The 22,180-nt window shown below is 41.5% G+C and overlaps 2 protein-coding genes across 6 annotated transcripts in view; one reads left to right on the top strand and one right to left on the bottom strand.

The window, feature by feature from the left end:
* Positions 1-5,461: 5,461 nt before the first annotated feature.
* TMEM130 (transmembrane protein 130) lies at positions 5,462-13,998 on the bottom strand. 2 transcript variants are annotated; one of them, XM_069870318.1, is made up of 8 exons: positions 13,677-13,998; positions 12,091-12,234; positions 10,814-10,982; positions 10,419-10,588; positions 9,682-9,766; positions 8,324-8,526; positions 7,642-7,754; positions 5,462-6,895 (listed from the first exon to the last, which is right to left on the bottom strand). In XM_069870318.1, exons 1-8 carry the CDS (start codon positions 13,729-13,731, stop codon positions 6,719-6,721), a joined length of 1,116 nt encoding a protein of 371 aa, XP_069726419.1. In that variant the 5' UTR covers positions 13,732-13,998; the 3' UTR covers positions 5,462-6,718. The 2 variants fall into 2 exon arrangements, with proteins under 2 accessions (XP_069726419.1, XP_069726418.1); XM_069870317.1 differs by having other exon boundaries at positions 12,091-12,381.
* Positions 13,999-15,525: 1,527 nt separating this feature from the next.
* Positions 15,526-22,180, top strand: part of TRRAP (transformation/transcription domain associated protein) — a 76,901-nt gene continuing 70,246 nt past the window's right edge. For all 4 annotated transcript variants that reach the window (XM_069870550.1, XM_069870553.1, XM_069870551.1 and 1 more), the window contains exons 1-11: positions 15,526-15,676; positions 16,021-16,070; positions 17,143-17,253; positions 17,792-17,896; positions 18,583-18,666; positions 19,016-19,072; positions 19,682-19,807; positions 20,235-20,312; positions 20,549-20,637; positions 21,364-21,460; positions 21,796-21,934. In XM_069870550.1, the coding sequence (XP_069726651.1) occupies positions 15,577-15,676; positions 16,021-16,070; positions 17,143-17,253; positions 17,792-17,896; positions 18,583-18,666; positions 19,016-19,072; positions 19,682-19,807; positions 20,235-20,312; positions 20,549-20,637; positions 21,364-21,460; positions 21,796-21,934 (1,036 nt within the window). In that variant the 5' untranslated portion in view covers positions 15,526-15,576. The remainder of the gene's footprint in view (positions 15,677-16,020; positions 16,071-17,142; positions 17,254-17,791; positions 17,897-18,582; positions 18,667-19,015; positions 19,073-19,681; positions 19,808-20,234; positions 20,313-20,548; positions 20,638-21,363; positions 21,461-21,795; positions 21,935-22,180) is intronic.

Below are 22,180 nucleotides of genomic sequence, written 5' to 3' on the forward strand. Positions count from 1 at the left end.
CCGATCAGAAAACAGGCAGGACGTGTTCAGTAGGTCCATTCACTTCAGTGGGTCTATGCACGCTCGCAGGGATGCTCTTGCGCTCATTCTTCAGCAGGATCAATGGTTTTAAAAGGTAAAATCAGGCTGCTAGTCTGTGGAAAAAAGAGTAATATCTACTGCAAAGGTCAGAAAATATTTATGTGGCATCTTACGCTAACAGAGTACAGGCAGCACAAATCTTTACACATAGACATCCTGCTGGTACCAATTGAAATGTAGGAGGCAGTTAGAGCTTCTCAATTGTAAGTGTCATTTGATCCCCTGGGAAGCATTTAATGGATGGTATTTCCCTACTGAGAGTCCTGTATTTTCTTTCTGTACTTCATTAGTAATAGTTGAGGGTCCTACTGTTCATAAAAAATGTATGCACTACTTACCTGATATTTCACGTACTGTATTATGAGAAAGGATGTAACTCCTGAAGAACTAAACAGAATAATTTACCTTGTATTACAGTGTATTCCTGCCTGCAAGCAGGTTTTCCCCACTACTTATTACTAAGCCCAAGGAAAGGAAAGAAAAAAAAATGGTGAAGAGAGAATAAACCCAGAAAAAAAATACAGAGACCACTTGCCTCTGTAAGTTCCCACCATCCACACTGCGTGGTCTGGATCAATCTTAAGGATCCTTCAGAATGCAGCTGCTATCTGCGCTGAGATATCCATGGGAAATGGATGCCTCACTCCTGCAGAGGTGGACTTGTGATATGAAACACTCATCTTACCGAGTATGAATAATTTTATCCATAAGTGAAATCTTGCAGTTGTTTGACAGGGGAGAGCATTACAATCCTACTGCTGTTGGAGGGAGAAAAAATCCACAAAGTACCACAAGCAGAGCTACCTGGAATAATATCAGATCCAAAACTCCAGCTGTAACAAAAATCCAGGTCTTTCCCTGGTGGTTCAGGAGGTTTGTATTGACCCACCTCTCTCCCCCAGGATCAGGGCCTGCCGTTCATTTTCTGATACTGCCCTGGTTGACTGCGCTTCTGTTTTCTCACAACGTTTTAATTCAAATTTACTTACTTACGGCCTTGATCAAGTCCATGATATAGAGATTATTCAGTAACAGAAATACCTTATTTTAATGGTCTAATTACATCCAATAAAACGCTTGAACATACGAATACAGAGCCTCCCAGGGGTTCGGTTTAGAAACACGGTGCTGTCTACCATTATGACTGCGGCGTTCCTGCACGGGGCATTCACCTGGGGTGGCGGAGAACACACCGTGCTGCCTGTTGTAATCCAGTCCCGTTTGTCCCTTATGACCCACAACAATGCTCTGGATGCATTACATGTAGGAATAAATCTAGTAGCGGACTAGTGCATTAGACACCAGCTCTCCGGGTGCAGATGCTCGCTGGAGGCTGTGTGATGTGGTCCTGAGGACTGGGCTCTCCCACCCAAGCGAGGCAGTGCACCTGCCCTTTGGACCTTTCCACCACGCACAGGAGCTGCTTCTCGACTCTGCTCCTGTGTTTGCACTTAAGCACGTGTTCCAGTGCTTTGCTGAAGCAGAATCAAACTGACCCGTTCCAATATTGGCTGGTTTTTGTTAAATTGAGCATGTTGTGTTTCATTACATAGCTTGGAGTGGTGAGAGAAATCCATTAAACCTGAAGTTAATTAGTATGTGATGACTGTAATTTATCAAGATTGCCTGAATGAAAGTAAGGGTATTGCTATTTAATTAGCGAGTGCATTTGGATTTTTTAAAGATTATTTTTTAGATTGTTTTTTCCTTTTTTTGATTTAATTCAGAATATCTTAAGTACTTTGCTTATGATGAAAGAAGAATAGATTAAGGACAGGAAACCGAAAGAGACATTAAAAACCTGTGGCATTTTTTTTCCATTAAGTACTTGCTGGTGATCAGATCAGACAGCTTTTATTGCTGTGGTCTGTTCTCGTTTTGTAGCTAAATTTTAGCTGAAAAGATGCTTTAAATGATAGATTCCTGATTTATATTATCAGGAAGGACTGAGTTTATAGAATTATTAAACCACAGTGTGCCTGTTTGTTGCTTCTCCTGCTTCCCTGTTTCTGATAGTGTCACTGAAGCAATGGGGACCTCCAGGTGATTTCAAGGAATCACAGAATCATAGAATAACCAGGTTGGAAGAGACCCACCGGATCATCGAGTCCAACCTTAATGTTTACAGTTAACTGTGTTTTATACTATGGGCTGTTATCTCCTTAGTTTTTCTTAATTCAAAGGAAGTTATTGTAGATTGAAACATCACAGTTACTCTCCTTTATGGAAAATGATGCTGCCTTCGTTCTCAGGGATGGGCCCAGCCCCACCAGTTTCTGGTGGCACAGAAGGTGTCACACTGATGTAAGAGGCTGAGGAATGGGGTGTTGTCATGTCAAGTGCCTTGGATAACGTGCAGAAAGGTCTCTCTCAGGAGAGGTGCCACCTGCACAACGTGACTGGTCCGTCCACCCGTGGCCTTCCAGCCAGAAATGGTGGACAAGGTGCTGAGGGACATGGGTTAGTGTTTGATAGGAATGGTTGGACTCGATGATCTGGTGGGTCTCTCCCAACCTGGTTATTCTATGATTCTATGATTCTATGAAATGCCGCGTTCACCCCACAAGCGGCAAGTTTCTGTGTGTAGAGATCGACCCGGAGTCATTTCTCATAGTTGCTTGGGGTGGTGCCCAAAACTACAGTACTTGTATTGTGAATAATACTCGTCTTTTGTCAGATTGGGCTGTGCATTTAGCTTACATGCCACAGCAAGGTGTGCATAAAGCTAGTCACTGAAGCTCTTAACGCCTGCCATCCTGGGATTGTGAAGGTTGTGGAAATATTCTTGTGCAATGGGAGACACCTGCTGTGCAGCCCACAAATTACAACTCCGTGCTGTGGATGCTACCCTGAGGCTCATTCTTGGATCTCCAGTAGGTAGATGTGGTATCTAAGTTGGTATCTTTAAAAGGCAGCCTGAATGTAGTGCTTGTCTCGTGCCACAGGCTGTAAAAAGGACCAAGATCAGGTAGACAGCCTGCACGGTTCCTTAATATTTTTAATCTTGAATTTCATGTGGGTGTCTCCACTTGCCTCAAGCTGTCAGGAAAGCTCCGTGTGTCTGTATGGCTCCCTTTTGCCTCCTTTAAATGGTGATAATATCAATTCTCTGCCTCCCAGGACTTCTATGAGTAAACGCATTAGAAATGTATTTGGTTAGGGTAGTAGTGGGACCAGAGGAGTATTTCACCAGTGCTCCAGCATAATTTACTCTTGTAGTTGTGTCAGTTGTACAATCCTATTGTGCACAAACCCCACTATATACTGCAGCTGCTCTCCTTTGCACACACTAGAACTGCTCACACTGGTGACAAGCGTACTCAGCTCTGAAAGGTGAGGCCCGAGACGTTTCTGGAACTTCTGTGTTCCCTGTGTTGGTGGTTGCAATTTAAAAACCTGCATAGTGCTCGGTGAGCTGTCAAAGCAGAGATCTGCAGGATTTAAACAATTTTGTGACAGATGCAGGATAGCACTTCAGTTTCCACGGAAACTGGCACTGGCTCTCCAAAATCAAGGTGAAGTGTTGGCTGATTATCTAATAATGATGCTGAGCATTTAAATATGAAGTTCTTCACCTTCGTTTTGCTGAACCAATTTTTATTCCTAAGCATCCAGCAAATGCAATAGAGATTTTGCGAATCTCTATAGTTGTCACAGCTTGGGCTGTGTAACCTACTTTCCAGAGATGAAAGACAATTCAGCCTTGCACCCATTCAGCCACTGCGCCTTATGTTCTCCTGTTAACATAAAGGGCTAAATTATCCCCCCATCTACTGCACAAACTGGTACTGTTGTTTATGTGACAAATTACAGCGTAGCAGAAGTTCTTTAGCTTTACCATGTGTTTTTATACTATGCCTTTTCAGGACATTTTTGTCCTCAAATGCATTTCCTTGTAATTCATTCTTATTGCGTAAACTTCTTATGTCCTCACGCTCTTGCTTATCACCTGAATCTAATCGCTTTTTGGCTTTGCTCTTCTAGACACTCTTCTTGAATCAGTGCCTTTCAGCCTTTTGCTGTACATTCCTTTTTCCAGGTCATTGATTTCTAAGGTTAACAAAGTGAATCCTCCTGCTGATCCTTTTTACGTCCCACTAATCTCTTTGCTATATCCTGAACCGCTCAATTACCTTTTGTCTTCAATTTCAGAGGCATTTGTTTAACCAACAGATCAGTCTTTTGTGCAGGAAGCAGTTTCATATTAGGTTCAGGAACACGTTCATGTGAATATTTTTCATACCTCAGTTTAAGGTTGTTTAAATTTTCTTGGTTAATTTGCTTCTTGACATGCCCTTTTAAGTGTACTTTCTCTTCTGCTTATTTTTTGCAAGGGATGTCTTTTTAATCTTTTCATCTGCTCTTGAATAATGCCTTCTACTATTTGATAGTGTTGACTTTCCACTTTGCAGAACTTTATCTTTCCTACCTTTCTGAATCATTTGATGACTTTGCCATCTTTTGTTCATTTTAGGAAGAGGTTAAGAGCCAGTATTCTTCTGAAGGACATTTGCTCTGCTTTCCTCAACAGGAAACTGGGAATTTTCTCAGGCCTGTCTTTTGTATCACTAAATCCATGTCCCTCTTTTTTTTTTTTTTGACTGGGGATTGATATCCGCATTCAAAGAAGTGATGTTTGTGGCCTAACACCCCATGATGCCCTTTGAGTGCTGGGTATTAATGGAAAACTGGGCAAAACACAGGTCATACTGCTTTGATGTGATCTTCCTCCAACCCAAATGACTCCTGTTCCCGGTACCTATAATTAATTCTGCTCTCTCATATTTACTGTCTTTGCTGGGAGTGCAGTGTGGAGAAGGGCCTTTTACACGTTTGTTAACGTGCCAAGTGGCTGTCTTTAGGTGTATTATGTCTGTCACTAACCCAATAAAAGACAAAAACAAAACTAAACTTGTGGCTGCAGAGAGCAACTGTGCAGTCTCTCTAGTGCCACCATCACTCCAAGTTGCGTTTTTCGTATCAGAAATCTGTTATTTCCAGCGCCCAAGGAACCGTGAGGCCATTTACAGAACACACTGACATCACAAGTCACCTTTGGCTCAGATGGCTGGGATCTAGGAGTAAGCAATAAACCTGAAGCTCTCAAGAACTATGCCTTCTTTGCTAGCCTAAGGAGAGGCACATTTTTAACAGTGACTGAATGTGACTGAAGATAAGAGTTCGACAGCAGGGCACTAGAAGAAGTACAAAGGACACCACTCGTAATTAACAGGCTTGCTTAAAAATACAATTTCTCTTCAGAAAAAAAAAAATCCAAGAGATATTCTACCTTGGAAAGTACATTCTGACAAAAACTTGGTTTTACTGGATCATTTATTATCTTAGATGACCCTGTTCTGTTTTGAATTTATCAGGTTAACTAACAAAGCCATTTGGAGGCCACGTAATGTCATTCACACGTGAACTGTCGCTCTGAGCTTCTCTGAGGAAACATAGAAGTTGAATGTGTGAGGAGAGCACCCCCAGAAACCTCCTGGTGTATCCCCTCGCATTGAAACTATTACCTTCCAATGAGTGCATTTGAGAAAACATAACATACTTCAAAAAACCAACCTCAAGCCCACGATAGTCGCAGGCTTTAAATTGGAGATTGGGCAGGTCTGTCACATTTCAAAAAAACAAATGGCCACAAAAGCACTTTTATTTCAAAGCCTCTGGGGTTCTCTGAAACACATCGTGGTGGGGGCAAGGCCTGGCTGAGCAGAAAGCTGATACTAGAGGATAGTCTGGAAAAGGCATGCAATTTATACAGCCTTGAACACTGACTATTAATTCACACTTACTATAATATGTTTTGCTTAGCAGCTTTGAGCTACTTGTTACATTTTTTGGAAGAGGAGCTTTGGTAATTAGCTGGGCAGAAATATAACAAAGAAAAGAATGAACAGCCTGGGCAAAAAAACCCAACCAAACCAACCAAAATGCTTATACAGGTTAGAGTGAGGTACTGCCTCACAAAACGTTGGAGATGTCGAGCTCTCTACAGCACATGCTCTGATCCCACCAAACTGCTAGCACCTAGCTCCCCAGGAGCAGGTCACCAGCCACCACATTCCCACAGAAGCCCATTAAAAGGTCTTTAAGAGGAAATAAAACAATGTAATTGGGTAGTCTGGTCCTCTGGATGAACCTAGGCCTTTTTCAATACGGACAAGTCAATCTCTTTTTAAAACAAATAAACACACAACAGCATTTTGGGTGACTTCCATTTCCACTAATATTGTTGTAACGTAGGAAAGAGAGGCGTGTTTCTCTTAAGCAATTTCTTTGTTGAAATGGACAGCAGAAAGAACATAGAAATTACAAGAGGTAGTGAGTTGAGCAGACCTGCACATAAAACGATTTTTCATAAGAATAAAATGCTGCAGTTACAGCTGTAGATGTACACATCCACGTGATTTAAAAATACAAAGCTATTTTTACTGTGTTCCAGGGCTTGCTTTTTGTTTTTTTTTTTTAAGTTCAGAGAATGAAACACTCCAGTGCTGGACTTAAAAGTGGTTAACCTCAGTGCGTTGGCAAAATCAAACCATTCATGCAGCACCAGGCTTTTAACTCATCATAAGTGAAAAAGTTAAACTTGGCCATTAGTGTAACCAAAGTGCAATTGTGTTCTTCACACTGTGTACATTTTGACTGGCTTGTAAAATGAATGCAGAAGTTCATGACTCTCCTTGGCAGCTCCTTGAGACGACCAAAGAAAACACGACCTGCAACATGTATGGCCACAGCCTGACTCCGAATGTGAAGACAGGTTTTTATCAGACAGTGGAGAAAAGTCGAAGTCTGCTACCTGGAAAAGGAACATAGAAGAGAGAATTTTTAATTCCTGTTCTACTGGCTCAAGTGAGTCCAGCAAGAATACTTTGGGCCAGAAATGGCATTTGGCCCTCAACCAGTTTCAGTGAATCACCAACTTCAACCAGACTTCTGATTTACACCTGCTGCACTCCTGACCCACGCGCAGTCTCTTGAGAGGTCTGTTATTCATATTGTGGCATGATGTAAAGAGTATTAGGTACTTTATAACGGGCCATGAAAGCTACTTTTGATTTAGGAGCTCATATTTATTACAAATACAACAATGTAGTAAGCAGAAGCTATACCAGAGAAAGAAGGGAGCTGAGAAGATAAAGGCCGTATACTAGAGTCAGGTGACAATTTAGTGCAGCTCAAGGTAAAATACCCACCCTTTTTTACTATACTGTATCCTCTCTTACTATATTCCTACTTTCTTTCATGTAAGCACTCTGAGGTACATTTTTCAGAAGGGACACTTCAATGCAAGTGCTTGCCTGGGAATATTAAGAAACTGCCCCTGGACAGCCATGGCGATTTGAATTATAGTTCTCTGCAACAAGCCAGAAGCACACCTGTTGCTTCAACTGTTTACCTACAGTATTCAGCTTTTTCCATCAAACAGATCAGACACACCAGGTAAACACTCCCTCCTGCCCTGTTTGTCTGGGGATGAAAGAAGAGATGTGGCTGAAAGGTATCTAATTACTATCCTAGCTCAAAATAAGAGTAACTGAATACCTCCACAAGATCTTTCTGTTGTGTGTTACTTCGAAAGGTTGTGCACAGCACCAGTCCTAGCGTCCCTAAAACCAGAGCAATGCAGAGCAGGACAAAGAAAGCCGGGCGGATCCCTAGGAAAAAGCACAAGGGCACATTCCTGAGGTGATACAATACACTGAGAAGAGGTTACAGTGAGAAGAAAATGATGTTTTAAGAGAAGGTTTTGCAGTTTTAAAACAAAGGACGTATGTAGCAGGGAATAAATTTTTCAGCCCAAATCAATTCAGATCTTTCTGAAATCTCAGATGTAGAAAACAGTCTCCTGAACTAAAAAAAATGAAGAATTGAGACTGCTTAATTAAGGAATGCATATTTTTTCCTAGTTATCCTCTTTAACTACAAGAGACAGACTATTTAAACTGAAAAGTATGTAATTTAAGTAACTCAGCCTTCCCAGGAAACTCATTAGTTTCAAGACACTCTTGAGACTAAGGGTTTAGGAGGATGCAAGCAACTCAAAACAATTAGAGCAGACACATTATAGGCTCTCCTTTCTCTTCCTGCTTCCTATGCTTTTAGGGATCTATACCAGTTTCCAGAAACCTCATCTGCAGGCCAGCAACTGTCCCTGACACGTTTGAGGCTGTCAGTTGCCTGGTAGGTGGGAATCTCTGCGCTGCTCAGACTTGCCGCTCCTCACCTGTTGCCCACACTTTTATTTCATGGTACGTCTGCAGCATCGTCACGCCGTTCTCCACTCTGACGCTGAGGCAATACTGTCCAGCATCACTGAAGGTATGGCTGAGATTGTAGCAGGAGCTATTAATCACCACCAGATGGCATTTTTCACCTTCAAGTGGAATACAGTCAGACTTTATAAGCCAGCATAATGCCAGTGGAAGGCTGAAATGACAAGAGCGAAAATTAACAAAAAACCAAAAAGGTGAAAACGTCAAAAAAATTTCAGCTAAGAGCTGATCAATCACTAAGTTAGAATAGCATAACAATTTTAAAAATACTGAAGTTAATCTAAACGCAAATAAAGAAGTAATTAACTGCACAATAGTTCGGTTTAGGGTATTTTTCAATTGAAGAAAGTTCTTTGTGAGGCTTCTATAAAAGAAAGCCTTTCAGCTGAGAGCTAAATACCTGCGTGGGTCGTAGGAAGGCCAGTGTTTATGGAAAAACCTGTAGTCCTCCTCCAATAAAGATAAAAGGAATCTTTTTTTTCCCTGCACTTCCAAGGGAGTGTGGGTTGGTTTTGGTTTTGCTTTGTGCCTCTCATGCAGGAGAAATCACTGTCTGTGCTACTGAAGCACAGCCAAGATTTTTCTTATTAAAAAAACCCCCACGCAAAACTGGAAAGAATGTAAGATGAGCTCTGTACAATGGACTAGTAGCTAGAGAAGGTAAATGAATTGCAAGGATAACAGTACTCCCTTACAATAACAAAGAAGTTCTTATTTGCTAGCAAGCAATCTAGGTACAATCCACTTTGTAGCCACATGTCTTCTCACCATCCCTTGTCAGAGCCATGTTCCAACTGATTCTGCTTGGACTTACCTAAGGCACTGTGGACTTTGATTCTGACAACAGATAGAGCTTTTCTTTACCTCATCTTATTAGTATTTGTTCCTTATCTCTTTATCCGCTTATGTGTTTAGCTCATTTTCTAACTTTGGTTTTGACAACCCATCTCTCAAGCCTTTGTTATTGCTTCTGCATCGTAACTCCTATTGCATCAGTCGCAGTCCTGTGGCTAGAAGGCTAGGTCTGGCAAACACTGCTCATCCTAAAACCAAGCCTTGGGTTTGCTTGTAATGATTTTTGGCTGTTCATATTTGCCTGTACTGCTGTCTTCAGTTTCCATACATGCCAAAGTGCTGTTCACTGTCTGAATGCAAACTGTGCTGCTACTGAGACTGTTCAAAGGGAATTCCTTTTTTCATTTTAAGAAACAGTTCTGTGGGATGCAATTGACTATTTTAAAGCAATAGTGCAGAAAAACACTTAAATAGACAATGCTTTCTAAGCAAAGAAGTTGTGTTTGCTACTTACGTGCCATTGATATGAAGAGATAAACTCATGTTTTCCATTACGTGAGTCTCTCTGGAGCCCACTATGTTAATACTTCTAACAGCATCTGAGAGGAGGGAAACAAAACAGCATGTCACACTCCACATGTAAACTTGAAATTCAGTGCTTTTCCAGTGAAGGTTTATTTTTACAGACTTGGCAGATTTTAGCTCCATCAGTGACACAAAAAGTAGTACTTGCCTCACCGCCCAAAAGGAAACCTACTAGTAGAGAGGTTGTAAGTTTTCTAAAAGTTTCGTGATTTAATTTTAATACCTAATCAACTATGTTATTAATCCTTTACATTTTCACTTATGTGTTTATTTACTCCTAAAGCTGATCAAATCAATGAGACTTTCGTAATGCTTATTTTAACCAACTTATTTTTTAGGGATAGCTGACAAAAAATTAAAGAAAAAAATATTCCATAAGTCATGGTGAACATTTTATGGTAAATTTTCAGGGCGTGTGGGTACTTTACAAAAGATAGTAAAAATTCTGGTAAATGAAAAAGAAATAAGAGATTTTATGTACTCCTCCAATTCTTTTCTGCAGTAGAATCTCACACATCCATTTTGCAATGGAAACTCTTCATTGAATAATGTTGACAGGTTCTTGTATGTGAAACAATGCTGAAGTGGCATTATCACATTGCAGCGAGATTGTGCATGTACATAAATAACAAGTTTTGTTTTGTACGCAAAATGTCTTATAATTACCTAACAGCTCCAGAGTAGTGCTAAAATCACCAGTTTTCTGCACCATTTCTCTTTCGCGTATGACGCTTCCAATTTGTTCCCATTCAGCTATGACTTTGAGGTGCACCGTGCGATTCCCCATGGTAGAGCAGTTACAGTAGACAAAGGGTTCCTTGGTAATCTGATAAACCCTACGTGCAACATGAAAAGATTTGGAATTGAAATTGCCTTTTACCGAGTCCTTGCATATTTCGAATTTAAAAAGGAACAAGCTCAAATATATTTTATAGACAATGCACTAACTGACAAAAGTGTAAGCTTTGTGCTATAATTTTATCAGGGTCTTTCCCTAGGTGAGTGTCTGAATCAGAGCTGCCTTGAATATTCATTAAAGCAAACAAAGTAACCACACTTACCCGTCTCCAAAATCCCATCTGTAGACAAATGATGCTGACTTGAAGTAGTAACTTGGGTCATGAAGACAGAAAGAAATCCGGGTCACGGTGCCCGTGGAGGAACTAGAACCACGCGTGATAAACCTGCTGTCTTCTATCTGGGCAACGGTAAGGTTCCCTGTGATAAATTCTGCAGAATAATAAGGTGGAGAAAGAATGACAGCATATATTACTTTCATAGCATACTCTGTGTGAGCATCAAAACGTTATTGAAAATGTACTGCATAGGTCTTTCTGTGTCCTGGTCCAAGTAGTTAAGTGTTTTTCCTACCTATTACTCAGTGTCATGATACGTGTTCATGAAGCACAGAGATTAAATTACTTATTTAGGGTTATACAATGGGTCATGGTAAAGCTTCTAATAGAACTAAGAGAAATGATCCTGGACCAACTGAGGCCAGTATCAGTTTTTACTATTGATTTAAAAAGAACTGGGATTAACATCAAATATATTGATCAAAGGACTCAGACTCACGTTCTTATTTTCAGCTGGAAGCTGGGCCTGTTTTGGAGTGTATATAGAGCCCTGGGAAACAGAGCTGGAGGGACATGGTTACTGAATTCTGAAAGAAGGGACTGTGGGAAGCTGCCACGTGATATTTCAAGTCAATCCCTGTATCAGAGATTAGGTTAACCATAGCACACCGTTGGTCAGCTTGTTAAAACACGCATGTTTATAGTTATGAAGATTCCCAGCAGACTGCAATTGCACTTAGCAATATTTGGAAATACAGCTATGATTTCACATCCGATTTCAGTACACTCTGATCTTTAAAAGAAAATGTAATGGCTTTGTTGTGCTGACGGCCTAAGTTTTTGCTATGTCACGCACCAGGGAAAATCAATAGATTGTCATTGCTGCTGGTCACCCTAATTTTAGGACTAGAAGTGCTAGGAAACAGTACAAGAAGCACTGTTTTAGGAGTCCAGACATCACTTAACAAAGCTGATTGTTAGCTGCAGCTACTGAAATATCTGGGTTCTAGCTTGATTTCTCTAAGCAGCAGAGGCAGAGGAATACGGGTAGGTTCACGCTTGCTTCCTGGATGTAAACAGACTACAGTATGGTCCAAATACCTGTCCAAACCCACCTTCAATCAAAGTGCTACACAAATCAAACTCTCTTGACAGGCATCGTGTTTATGCTTGGCTTTCATTCATCTGATGTTAAAAAAGGCAGCGAGTGTTCTGATGTACACTGAATTCCTTAAGATGTAGAAATTGTAAAGCCATTTTACCTGTAATCTGAAGCATGGTGACATTTCTAGCAACTGGACGACATAACCAACAGTTTCTGTGAGTCACCCAGACAGATACAGGAAAAGTCCCAGGAAATTCTCCAGCCACATTAATCACAGAGTTAAACTGCTGCTCGGATTTCTCTACCAGAATCAGAGGAGCATAAATCCAGTTAAAGTGAAACAAGTTTGATGCAAAACTGTCATTCTTCATACTTAGACTGGCGCGAACAGTGGCTTGAGCACCTGTTGTGATGGGACCATTGTTGGTTATTTCCAGACCATACTTCTCTGTGAAAATCAGAAGAAACAAACAAACAAAGCCAAACTTTATTGTAATGCATTTTTATTTTATTTATACAGTTACACAGAGCTCTGCCTGGCTTTCCTCTCACCAGTGCGTAATGGGGCAATAGGGGGCAGAGCAGCAGAGCTGTGGGGGTTCTCATCCTGGCAACTTTTTGTCTCCTCCCCTTCAACAGCCCTCAGATTGCTAACAGGGAACTGAATCTTTGAGTTTCAGAAGCTGCATTTCTCATCCATCCGTGACCTGGAACGTGGAGGAAGCACTGTGGTCAGATAACCCCTGTGCTGCCTTCCTGCACCCATCTGCTTGGGAAGGAGAACGCCAAGTGCCTACTTAGTGTCCACCTTTTACTCCATAGATCGCAAGTGCTGAGCAAATCTGGATACAAAAGGACTGTGAAAAATGACTCTAACATTACTGTCTGAGCAAGAACTTCACTGCTTTCATTTCAAAACACAAGGAACGGCTTTGAGTTCATAGTGAAATGCTTGCAATTTGATGAAATGTGGCACAGAGAGGTTTCTAGTCTCTAGAAGATTCAGGCTGCCCTCCACTTTGTTTCAGCAGAATTTGAGAAAAAACAGCCAGCTGCCTCTCGCTTATCTAGCACTTCTCCTTGGAGGTTATCACAGTGCTTTGCAAACCAGGGCCACACAGAAGCCCAACAGCCGCAGCAGTTGGAGATTAAGTGGCTAACCCAAGGTCACTCAGTGAGTAAGCGCTGGAGCAAGATGTATCCACCCAATTAATGGATTTCTTTTACCTTTCTGCCCTCTCTTTGCAGGATGCAGCCCAGCGAGGCTGCCAAAGTGCCCTGGGTCAGCGCAGGGGGCAGAAAGGCAGCTTTTTGGGTTAGAAAACACTAAGTACAACCCTGGCTCCTGGGGATGCTCTGGCTTCCCTGCAAGCACCAAGGTCGCAGCGCCTGAGAATAAAGTCTAGGAGGGCAAAGCTTGGGGCTGGTAAAGCCCCGGGTGGCAGGAGAAAAGCGGGGAGGGGGCGGCAGGAGGAAAGGGGGAGGGGGGTGGCAGGAGGAAAGGGGGAGGGGGGTGGCAGGAGGAAAGGGGGAGGGGGGTGGCAGGAGGAAAGGGGGAGGGGGGTGGCAGGAGGAAAGGGGGAGGGGGGTGGCAGGAGGAAAGGGGGAGGGGGCGGCAGGAGGAAAGGGGGAGGGGATGCCAGGAGAAAAGGGGAGGGGATGCCAGGAGAAAAGGGGGGGTGGCAGGAGCTCTGCCCCCTCTCCCCAGGGTGGGTGTCCTGGCAGTGGCTTCAGCAGCCTTACCTGCAGCCAGGGCAGCTCTGGCGAGCAGCAGCAGCACCCAGCTCAGCCGCAGCATCCCGAGGACCGTCTGTCACCGCCGTCCACTGCGCCACCTGTGTCGTCCACCCCTCCCCTTCTCCCGGGGGACGTTCCCGCGGGGGAATTCGAAAAGATAATCGACTCAAAGCCACGAATAGCCGCAGCTGCAAGCGTGGGAGCGCGTTTGCGGCCGGGGCGGCGAAGATTAAAGCCCTTGGAGGAGCGAGGGCGGCTCAGTGGCTGCTCCAAGCGTGCGGGGCGAGGTTTTCACGCTCGGTTTCTCGGTTTTCTCTCACGTTTTAGCGTTTCCTCACCGGGGGGGGCCCGCGCCCCGCGCCCCCGCCCCTCCAGCCGTACGGCTGGAGGGGCGGGGGCGCGGGACGCGGCCCCCCCCGAGCGCTCGGTACCGCCTGTCCCCACCATTAAAATCATCTCCCGCTGCCTTAACAGGACCCCGGAGCCGCCATGGCCTCAAGGCCTCCCTCCCCCTCAGGCCGGCCGGGGCGGGGCGGGCCGGAAGTGCTCGCGAGCACTTCCGGCGCGCTGGCGCGCGGCCCCCGGGAAGCAACAAAGGAGGGAGGCGGAGGGGGCGCCGCAGCGGGAGGGCCCCGGGGAGGCCCCGAAGGGTGAAGGTGGTGGGGGGGGACCCGGTAGAGGGAAAGGAGCGTCGTGGCCGCTTCACGGGAGCCTGTGTTGACACGCAGGGCGGGGATGGGGGCGGCGTGACGGCGAGGCGGCGGCGGGGAGCGAGCAGGTGAGGGGCCGGGTTCGTGGGGCGCAGCCAAGGGAGGCTCCAGGCCCTTCAGGAGTACTTCGGGATGGAAGGGGCTTTAAAGCCTCTCCGCTTCCAACCCCCCTGCTGTGGGCAGGGACACCTCCTGCAGGATCAGGCTGCTCAAAGCCCCATCCCACCTGGCCTTCGGCACCTCCAGGGATGGGGCATTTGATTTGATTTCCCCTCAAGTGTCTGGGCGAGTGAGAAAGGTGGCAGGCAGGACACCTGGCACGTCTGGAGTGGGTCTAGAGGAGGGTTACAAAGGCGATCAGAAGGCTGGAGCACCTTCCCTGTGAGGACAGGCCGAGAGAGTTGGGCTTGCTCAGCCTGGAGAAGAGAAGGCTCCAAGGCGATCTTATAGTGACCTTCCATTACCTGGAAGGGGAAAAAAAAAGAAAGCTGGGGAGGGGCTTGTGATAGGATGAGGGAGAATGAGTATAAATTGGAGAGGGGCAAATTTAGGCTAGATGTAAGGAAGAATTTCTTTGCTATGAGGGTGGTGAAACCTTGGCCCTGGTTGCCCAGGGAAGCTGCGGCTGCCCCATCCCTGGAAATGTCCAAGGCCAGGTTGGATGGGATTTAGGCAGCCTGATCCAGAGGGAGGTGTCCCTGCCCAGGGCAGGGGGGGCTGGAACTAGATGATCTTTAAGGTCTCTTCCAACCCAAACTGTTATATGATTCTGGGAGCGAGCCCTGCTGCTGTGGTCAGGGCAAGCTGGAGGACAGACTGACAGCTGGGCGGTGCCTGAGGATCCCTGAGCCCGTGTTGCTCTGGGGAGAAACCAAATCAAACCGAAACAGAGCAAACCAAACCCGACCCCTGGGTGTTTATACTCCGCTGTGCGAAGGTCACCAAGCACCTGTATTTAGAAATGCGTTCCTGGGATGCTGGGTGCCATATGTGCTAGGTGTTATGTCCGTAAGCCCAACCAAATGTGACTGCTGTGCTTTTTGGAAAAGACACATCCTCTTCAATATGTCAGAAGAATCGGTGTAAGGGCTGTGATAGCTGCTGATAACAAACTGTATAACAAATTTTTTTTTAATTTTTAGTAGGTGTATTGGTCTTGATTCTATACAGCGAAAGCTGACCTTGCCTCTTCCAAGATGGCATTCGTTTCAGCCCAAGGGCCTACGGTGGTGGACCAAACCACTTTGATGAAAAAATACCTTCAGTTTGTGGCAGCTCTTACAGATGTCAATACACGTAAGATACTTTTTTTTCTGTTGAAAATTACAGTTCTTCAATAGTTTGCCTCATGAACATGACAGAATTGTTTAAGCAGTTAATAAATCTGTGAATTCACTTTAAATTTTGTTTTAGTTTTGATTTTTGAAGAAGCAAAGTGATGAGTAATACTTCAGTGAGCCAAAGTGAGTGAGCTGTGTGTGTGTGCAGTTGTGTGATGGTTGTGAGAGTTGTGTGCCTTGTGATTGGGCAATGATAGCTAAACTGATAAGATCTGATTGCTTCTTTAATCAAGAGTCTGGTGTTTTCCTTCATGTTGTAGTTTTACGTCTAATGTTTTTTGCTTGAATTTCTTTTTTCAGCTGATGAAACAAAATTGAAAATGATGCAAGAAGTCAGTGAAAATTTTGAGGTAAATTAAAACCCTAACAACCAAACAAAGTCCCACAACCTCCCCCAGCCTTCTAAAACGGCAGTCGTCTTTTGTGTATTGTATGCTGTATGCTGGTTTGATTTCTGATGTTATGTGGTTAAAGTACTAATATATTCTGGCTTATGATTTATTTTGTGAAAAGTTGTTGATTTTAGGCTTTTATTTAGGAATTAGTCTGTTCATTGAGGATTTACAACATTTGGGCTTAGCTTTTCCATTCTCTAATCTTTATTCAGTAAGCTTTTAAATAAAGGTGAAGTAATAGATATTTCTTCCGTGTTGTTTAATGTTACAAAATCTTTGTATTTAAAGCTTTGTTTTAATTAGTTTAAATGTGTATTGTACCCTCAAGAAACAGAGGCCCCTCAGGTTCTACTGAGTTGTTCCATAATACAGAAGTGAGGGAGGAGTTGTCAGGTGCATAATCTGACAGCAGCAGCAGAGATGGCTCCAGTGATGTTTTTTTAATACTGATGGACCATCAAGTTTGTATGAGCAATGGGAAAAAAGTGAGACACAAGTTAAACCAGCTCTGTGCTAGCAGAAATTATACTTTAGCTGAGTACTTACTTGTCCTACGTCTGTTCTGAAGTTATAGAGAACTTGTTTTGTAGAAGTCCAAGATCTTAGCATCATTGCAGTTCTATATCTAGTCGCGTTGCAATAATACAGTGCTACCACTGTAAAATATTCTGTCCTTACTTGCTATATTTGAAGTGATCTTGCTTAGTTGGTGATATAGAAACACAAATACACTTTCTGGTCCTGTTTAATGTCTCTGGATATTTCCAAGTAAGCTTTGTTTAAAGTTACATCCAGCAGGAGCTGGATTTTGAAAGCTGTGCTGATTTTAGCTGTTTCCGAGTTAGCAATGGAACTTCCCGTCCAGTGAATTTTTTTTTTTAGTTCAGGTTAACATAAGGGAATAAAGAAATTAGAGCTGGTAACTGTATTCTAAGAAATAAGAATACTTTGAATGTAACTTATCTGTGTAATGTCTATTATATGTCTACCATTTTTCAGTGGTTTTTTTTTTTTTTTCCTTAATTAGAATGTGACATCATCCCCTCAGTATTCTACATTCCTGGAACACATCATCCCTAGATTTCTCACCTTTCTACAGGATGGAGAAGTTCAGTTTCTGCAGGAGAAGCCAGCCCAGGTACTCTGTGTGGAGCATTTCTTACTTTTTTGCAATGTGTGCAGCGGACTGCTTGTTTAGTTAAGTACTTGATCAACCTAAAGAACAGATTAATGTATGTAGACCTTCTTGTTAAAGTTACAGCTGTCATTTGGACTGAAATTGATAAATTCCAGTTCCTAAGTTACTAATGAACTTTGCAAACCTGGGCTTCTATGAAAAATGAGGGAAAAGTCAGTGCAAAAGAAGAGGCTTTCTCACTGAAATGGGATGTTATTGCAAGTTACTGACTTTACTGTGGAACAAAAGGTAGAAGTTGAATCTATGCCGTTAAAAAGTGTGATAGCTTGCATTTTTCAACTGTAAATTTGTTAAATTTCTTATTCATATATGGGGGTAGTAGGAAGCATTATGTGTTTGTATAAAAGCATACGCCTACGCGAAGTAAGCATGCAGAATTATTGAACTGAAAAGATATTGCAACCAATTGTTGGGTTTTGTGGGCTTTAAAAAAGTTGTAGCATATCTTTATTTCTTTTTTCTTTTCCTTTTTTTACAGCAACTCCGAAAGCTAGTGCTTGAAATAATCCACAGAATACCAACAAATGAACATCTTCGTCTTCATACCAAAAATATCTTGTCTGTGATGTTTAGATTTCTAGAGGTACTTTTTTCTCTTAAAACTGTTTCAAGTTTTCAGAAAGATTTTCCTTTTCTTTCTTTATCTCTAAAAATTTTGAGGGCTGGATTTTAAATAGCTGTGCTTCTGGAGCAAGGCTGGAAGGACATTGTATTTAGGCTTCACCGGTGTGATATCTTACTATCTATAGGTTTTCTGCATGTTCTCTTCTGCCCTTTAGAAACTTGGATTTTATGAATGCAGTGTTCTGTTCTCATGCTGGACTAGATTGCATTCACATACACTTTTCTGGCTTATATAAGTGCAGATACTTTATTCCTGAGACTTTGTTGTTTTGCATCTTGCTTGGTATTGAAAACACTGTCATTTGAAACACAGAAAATAGCCTGCTCTATGTAGAGGTATCTTGGTATGTAAATATCTCCACTTGTGTCTCTGTCTGTGGGGCATTAGAAACAGGTCTGACAGTACAAAGTGTTTGAAACTTCTGCTTTTTGTGCCACTGGGGCAAATTTAATTTTAGCTGTACTCTGAGGCTGCAAGGTGAAGTTATATCAAAGTAAAAGCATCTTGCTCATGCATATTCATATTAATAGGCTACTTGCAGGTTGCTGAGATGATTGTAATTTTATAGAGTTTTAAAATACTTAGGGACTACTTGAAAAATGTAGCGTTAGGCTCATTGAAAATTCTTTTTTCTTTTTTTTCAGACAGAGAATGAAGAAAATGTACTGATTTGCTTAAGAATAATTATTGAATTGCACAAACAGTTCCGACCAGCAATCACCCAAGAAGTAGGTCATAGATCTTGTTATGTTGTGTAGAACTTGCTGCCGTGCTCTTCAGAGTTGTTATTTTTGTCAAGTGGGTTGGTTGGTTTGTTTTTTCCTGCTGTCCTTTTATGTTGGCTGACCTGTTGTGATAATGATAAATGTAATTTTTTTACCTTATAGTAATATTTAAGAGTACTGTGTAGTGCTTCTGGGGAAAACCAAACTCTTAAAGCTTTCAGATTCTTTTTAAATACCATGAAAAATATACTCTGGTGGTGACTAAAGATTTTATGTAATTGTACTGTTAACACAAAGAACATAAAATTATGAATCTTTTTTCTTTATGGTAAACTGACTTCTTTCTTCCTAGATCCATCATTTTTTGGACTTTGTGAAACAGATTTATAAGGAACTTCCAAAAGTAGTGGTAAGTTTATTTCTTGCATGGCTCTTGCTGTAGTCAGAAAACTAGTTTTTGTTTCTTAATTTTGTCTCTAAAAGATGTTAACTTAATGATATTTGTATGTAGTGATACAAAGTAAATGTAGTTTTAATAAAAATATTTAACAAAAGTACTTATAAAAATGGAGAAATTTATATTTTGAATTAGAAAACCTTCTATTTCTAGCACAGTATTACTAATATGAGAAAACTGAGGCAAACTTCTGGAATAAAGTCCAAGTCAATTGCCTGCAGTGGTGTCCAGGTGGCCAGTTTTTTTCTTGAGGGAAGGGTGAGGTGATGTACTTTTTCAGTGTGCTTTATCTTGATGGAGGCCACTGCCTGCTCTTCCTCACTGATGCAGTGTAACCAGCTTGACTGGGGATGTTTTCTGCTTCTTGCTGTAGTGGGAGTGAAAGATTGCAGGGCACCTTGTAGTCCTAGTAGATACTGTAGTGTAAATGTCGTGGGCAGAGAAGAAAAAGAAGGCAGCAACTCCTTGTGGGAAAAGTTACCTGGAGGAATTACTACGAAATAAATGGCCTCTTGACTATTACTAGCATTATTATGTTTTTATTCTGCTCTTTGCTTGTAGAATCGTTATTTTGAGAATCCTCAGGTGATTCCGGAGAACACCGTTCCTACTCCTGAAATGGTTGGCATGATTACAACGATTGTAGTGAAAGTAAACCCTGAGCGAGAAGATAGTGAAACGAGGACAGTGAGTATTCTAACTACTCTTTAACTGTGAGATGGTCTGTATCACAATACCCCAAATCATAAGGAAAGGTAAAGGTAATAGGCTTTCTTTTTGCTTGTTTTCCACATCAAGCTTTATTTGTAGAAGCTGATTGAAATTTTTCAGACATATTCTATGTGGCCGTAATTAAAGGATTCTTATTTAATGTAATATCAAATGTTTTTGTTGTTTTAAAATACTATTAACACTAAATATAGCGCTAATAAGATGATCTTTTTTTTTTTTTTTGAAATCGTAATTAAAATTTTTTTTTAATTTGGAATACATGTTCTATAAACATCTATTTTATTTATTTAAATTACGTGTTTAAACTATTTTTATTTTATTATATAATTTATTATTTTTTATTTATTTATTTAGTTTAAATGACTTGACTTTTTATTTTCAGCATTCTATAATTCCCAGAGGATCTTTATCTCTAAAGGTCTTGGCAGAGCTACCAATTATTGTCGTTCTTATGTATCAGGTTAGTATGCTCCGGTATTCTGTATTTAAATACTTACTACTGAATGGCTTGTGTAGCTTCTACTAGCTAATGCATTAGTAGAAATTACTCTAATTTGGGTTTTGAGCTTAAAATATGGTTTTAAAGTAAGTTGCTGAGATTTCTTTGTTTTTTGATTAGCCCTGAGCTATAAGTTATCTGCAAGCATGAAGTGTGACTTGTAAATTTCTCTAATAATGCTTTATTTTTTTTCTAAGCTCTACAAACTGAACATTCACAACGTGGTAGCTGAATTTGTGCCCTTAATTATGAACACTATTATAATACAAGTTTCTGGACAAGCAAGGTAAGGGGTTTTTAGCAGTATTTTGATGATGTTTGAGGTAAACTTATTACTCAAGATCACCCAAAATATTTTTGTCTTGCATCCTGTGAGTTCTTCTAGTTTTACTGCTTTTAATCTCAAAAGTAGCAATGATTATTTGACTTAAGATTGTCAAAGCTGTATAAGTGAAGTAACTGGCAAATCGAATATTTCCATTATATGTCATTGTTAAAATCTGTATTTGTGCAGTAGATCTCAATTTATTATTTAGGCCTTCTCTGTTGTGGATAGAGAGGTTTGTATTACCTGCTCTGAAGAGATATTTTGAAGGAGCAGCAAGTGGTGCTGAGTAGGGCAGCGGGAGTCAGATCTCAGTCTTTCCCTATCTGCCCAGATGGTCTGAATAAGTGGTTGAAGCTTGAGAGACACAGACAAGTCTGTGGGAGGGAATATTGCTTGGAGAGAAAAATTGCCCCAGTTAGGGGGATGGATGCTGATGTTGGCTTTGCGTAGAAAGCTGAGAATTGTGTATCTGCCTCAAAGCTGCGTGTTTGGCATTGAGTATAAGATGCTGGGAATATGAATGGCAGAGTGGTTGTTAGAAATGGACTGTCCTGTGATGATTTTATCCCCTTATGAAGTGCAAACCTTACTACAAGATGTAATTTGAAACTTTGGTGAATTTTCTGAGCAAAGGCATTAAAGAGAATGAAGAAAATCATAAGCACTGTTCAACTTTTATTTCAGGCAACATAAACTTTATAACAAGGAACTGTATGCTGATTTTATTGCTGCTCAAATTAAGACCTTGTCTTTTTTGGCTTACATCATAAGAATATACCAGGTAGGTTGCATTTTTGTTATGTTGTTGCAACAGATCTCTAGTTACTTTATGGCAGGCAAGCCACAAGCATCACTGCAGTGCAGCAGGGATTAGAGAGAAGAGTGTTTGTGTAGCAAATCTGAAGACAGGGGTATATTGGTTGTCCTTCTGCAAGTGTTATCATGGGAATGCAAAGTAAAAAAGTGCCATTTCCCCACCCTAGGGCTTTTATGGAATGGCTTTTAGACTTCTTAAAGAGAAACAAGTGAATTTTAATAGAATGTTAATTTGCTAATGAAAAGTAAAGCTTTAAAATAGAATGTTGTAATTATTTTATTCTTTTTTTTTTGTTATAGGAATTAGTGGCTAAATATTCTCAGCAAATGGTGAAAGGAATGTTGCAGTTGCTTTCCAATTGTCCAGCAGAAACGGCACATCTCCGAAAGGAGCTTCTGATTGCTGCTAAGCACATCCTGACAACGGACTTGAGGAGCCGTATGTAATACTTTTAAAAAATGTGTCTAGAAACTGGAAGGATTTCAGCTGTGTATTTAAGAGGCATATTGCCTACTGCTTGGTTTGGACTGTTATGTACTTCTGATTATTTTGGGAGTGGATGTGATTTTTTGTTCCTTTTAAATGGCACTGCCTTTTATAAGCTTCAGGAATGAATTTTTTAACAGAATCACTCTCTGACTTAGGTTTAAATGCTTAAGTTAAGGGGTTTAATGCATAACTATC

Source organism: Phaenicophaeus curvirostris, chromosome 16, assembly GCF_032191515.1.
Source record: "Phaenicophaeus curvirostris isolate KB17595 chromosome 16, BPBGC_Pcur_1.0, whole genome shotgun sequence".
Taxonomy (NCBI): domain Eukaryota; kingdom Metazoa; phylum Chordata; class Aves; order Cuculiformes; family Cuculidae; genus Phaenicophaeus; species Phaenicophaeus curvirostris.